General features: G+C 51.9%; 1 protein-coding gene across 2 annotated transcripts in view; it reads left to right on the top strand.

Moving 5' to 3' along the window:
• The window catches only part of si:ch211-137a8.2 (uncharacterized protein LOC777613 homolog), a 63,180-nt gene that overhangs the window by 53,290 nt on the left and 7,390 nt on the right, over nt 1-2,500 (top strand). For both annotated transcript variants that reach the window (XM_035995849.1, XM_035995848.1), the window contains exon 10: nt 1,529-1,771. In XM_035995849.1, coding sequence (XP_035851742.1) covers nt 1,529-1,771 — 243 coding nt within the window. The remainder of the gene's footprint in view (nt 1-1,528; nt 1,772-2,500) is intronic.

Here is a 2,500-nt window from a genome sequence, read left to right on the forward strand (position 1 = left end):
GCTCAACATTTTTCTGGAGAAGGACCCCCAGACCTAGCCTGGCTCCGCCCTCCTACGTACTTCCGCTCAATTTTAATTTTCCTTCAGTACTACGTCTGGGTTCGCGGTATATTCTTGGGTTTTCTCCGACCAAATCTTTGGCGGTCCAATCAGCGAACAGAGGGAGTGGCTGAGAACGATGACGTTGAGGTCGTGCGCTAGTTTGAGTTGGAGTTCCGTAACGGCGGCGGAGAAAGATGCGAGCGAAGCCATTCGGTCCGTTGTGGCAACGCTGCCGAATATCCAGACGTTAAAGCCCGAGCAAGTTGTTGGTGGCCGTGATGTCGTGGCCCTCCTCCCCACGGGGTTCGGGAACAGTTTGATTTTCCAGCTCGCTCCGTTAGTGGTGAAGGAGTTGGCTAAGGCTAACGCTAACGATGCTAGCTCTCTGGGCAGATCCAATAGTTTTAAACTTCAACAGAGTACCCGCCTTCAAGGAAGTTAACACTCGTCAATGGAGAGAGGCCAGACTCTCTGTACAGATGAAATGGACCAGAGCCTGGTAGGACCAGGCTAATGGACCAGAGTCTGGTAGGACCAGGCTAATGTACCAGAGCCTGGTAGGACCAGGCTAGTGGACCAGAGTCTGGTAGGACCAGGCTAGTGTACCAGAGCCTGGTAGGACCAGGCTAATGGACCAGAGTCTGGTAGGACCAGGCTAGTGTACCAGAGTCTGGTAGGACCAGGCTAGTGGACCAGAGTCTGGTAGGACCAGGCTAGTGTACCAGAGCCTGGTAGGACCAGGCTAGTGGACCAGAGTCTGGTAGGACCAGGCTAGTGGACCAGAGTCTGGTAGGACCAGGCTAGTGTACCAGAGCCTGGTAGGACCAGGCTAGTGAACCAGAGTCTGGTAGGACCAGGCTAGTGGACCAGAGTCTGGTAGGACCAGGCTAGTATACCAGAGCCTGGTAGGACCAGGCTAGTGGACCAGAGTCTGGTAGGACCAGGCTAGTGTACCAGAGCCTGGTAGGACCAGGCTAGTGTACCAGAGTCTGGTAGGACCAGGCTAGTGTACCAGAGTCTGGTAGGACCAGGCTAGTGGACCAGAGTCTGGTAGGACCAGGCTAGTGTACCAGAGCCTGGTAGGACCAGGCTAGTGGACCAGAGTCTGGTAGGACCAGGCTAGTGGACCAGAGTCTGGTAGGACCAGGCTAGTGTACCAGAGCCTGGTAGGACCAGGCTAGTGAACCAGAGTCTGGTAGGACCAGGCTAGTGGACCAGAGCCTGGTAGGACCAGGCTAGTGTACCAGAGCCTGGTAGGACCAGGCTAGTGGACCAGAGTCTGGTAGGACCAGGCTAGTGTACCAGAGTCTGGTAGGACCAGGCTAATGGACCAGCGTCCAGTAGGACCAGGCTACCCCAGACCCCTGGTTACAATATGTCCCCCCCCCCCCCCAGAATGTTCAAACAAGACCTACACCCCTGTAATGGATGGATCGCAGTGATTCATTTCCCAAATTAATTTGTCTGTTGTGATATTCCTCTGCAGCGATTTGATGGATGGCTTGACCATGCCCACCCCAGTGTCGCCTCGCCAGTAGCGGCCCAGCGGGACGGGACTCGGGCCGACGGAGACCAGTGGGCAACCTCGACTCCCGACAGCCGGGACGGAGAGCCAGTCGGCTTTGACGGCGGGCGTGTGAGGGCTTGGCTGGGAGTCACGCACAGCCACGCCCCTCCGGAGAGGAGGACTTCCTGTTCCAAAGCTGTGCAGACCGACGCGCAGGTGGAGGTGGGAGAAGTCACAACCTTTATCTCTACTACCAAAATGTTGCAAAATGAAACGGGGGCATGGTACCCCACGAGTTCTCCGAGGGACAATTAACAAAAACAAAAGTTGAATAAAACACTTCTAGAGACAATATATCACGAGATATTTCTAAAAACTGATAGTTTTCTAAAAAGAATGAACATCACGTCAGTGTGTCAGTCAGTGTGTCAGTCAGTGTGTCAGTCAGTGTGTCAGTCAGTGAGTTAGTCAGTGAGTTAGTCAGTGAGTCAGTCAGTGAGTCAGTCAGTGAGTCAGTCAGTGAGTTAGTCAGTGAGTCAGTCAGTGAGTCAGTCAGTGAGTCAGTCAGTGAGTTAGTCAGTGAGTCAGTCGGTGAGTCGGTCAGTGAGTCGGTGAGTCAGTCCGTCAGTCCGTCAGTGAGTGAGTCAGTCAGTCAGTCAGACATTTATTTCATTATTGAAGAAGAACATAACATGTTCAACTGTGTATTTACTTCTACATTTAGCCCAGCTGCTGTGTGTGTGTGTGTGTGTGTTTGTACAGAACTAAAAATACAACAAAATAAAGTAAATTTAAACGTTAAAACAAAAATAACAACAACCAAAAATATAGAATAACCTCGACTTTATAGTCTTCTTCTTTATGCTGAGCTTGTTTTCCGGTGGAGTTCAGCATTAACATGCTGCACACGAACATCACATGATCTGTGTGTGATGATCTGTGTGTGTGTGT

The sequence above is a fragment of the Sander lucioperca genome, chromosome 20 (assembly GCF_008315115.2).
Source record: "Sander lucioperca isolate FBNREF2018 chromosome 20, SLUC_FBN_1.2, whole genome shotgun sequence".
NCBI classification, from domain to species: Eukaryota; Metazoa; Chordata; class Actinopteri; order Perciformes; family Percidae; genus Sander; species Sander lucioperca.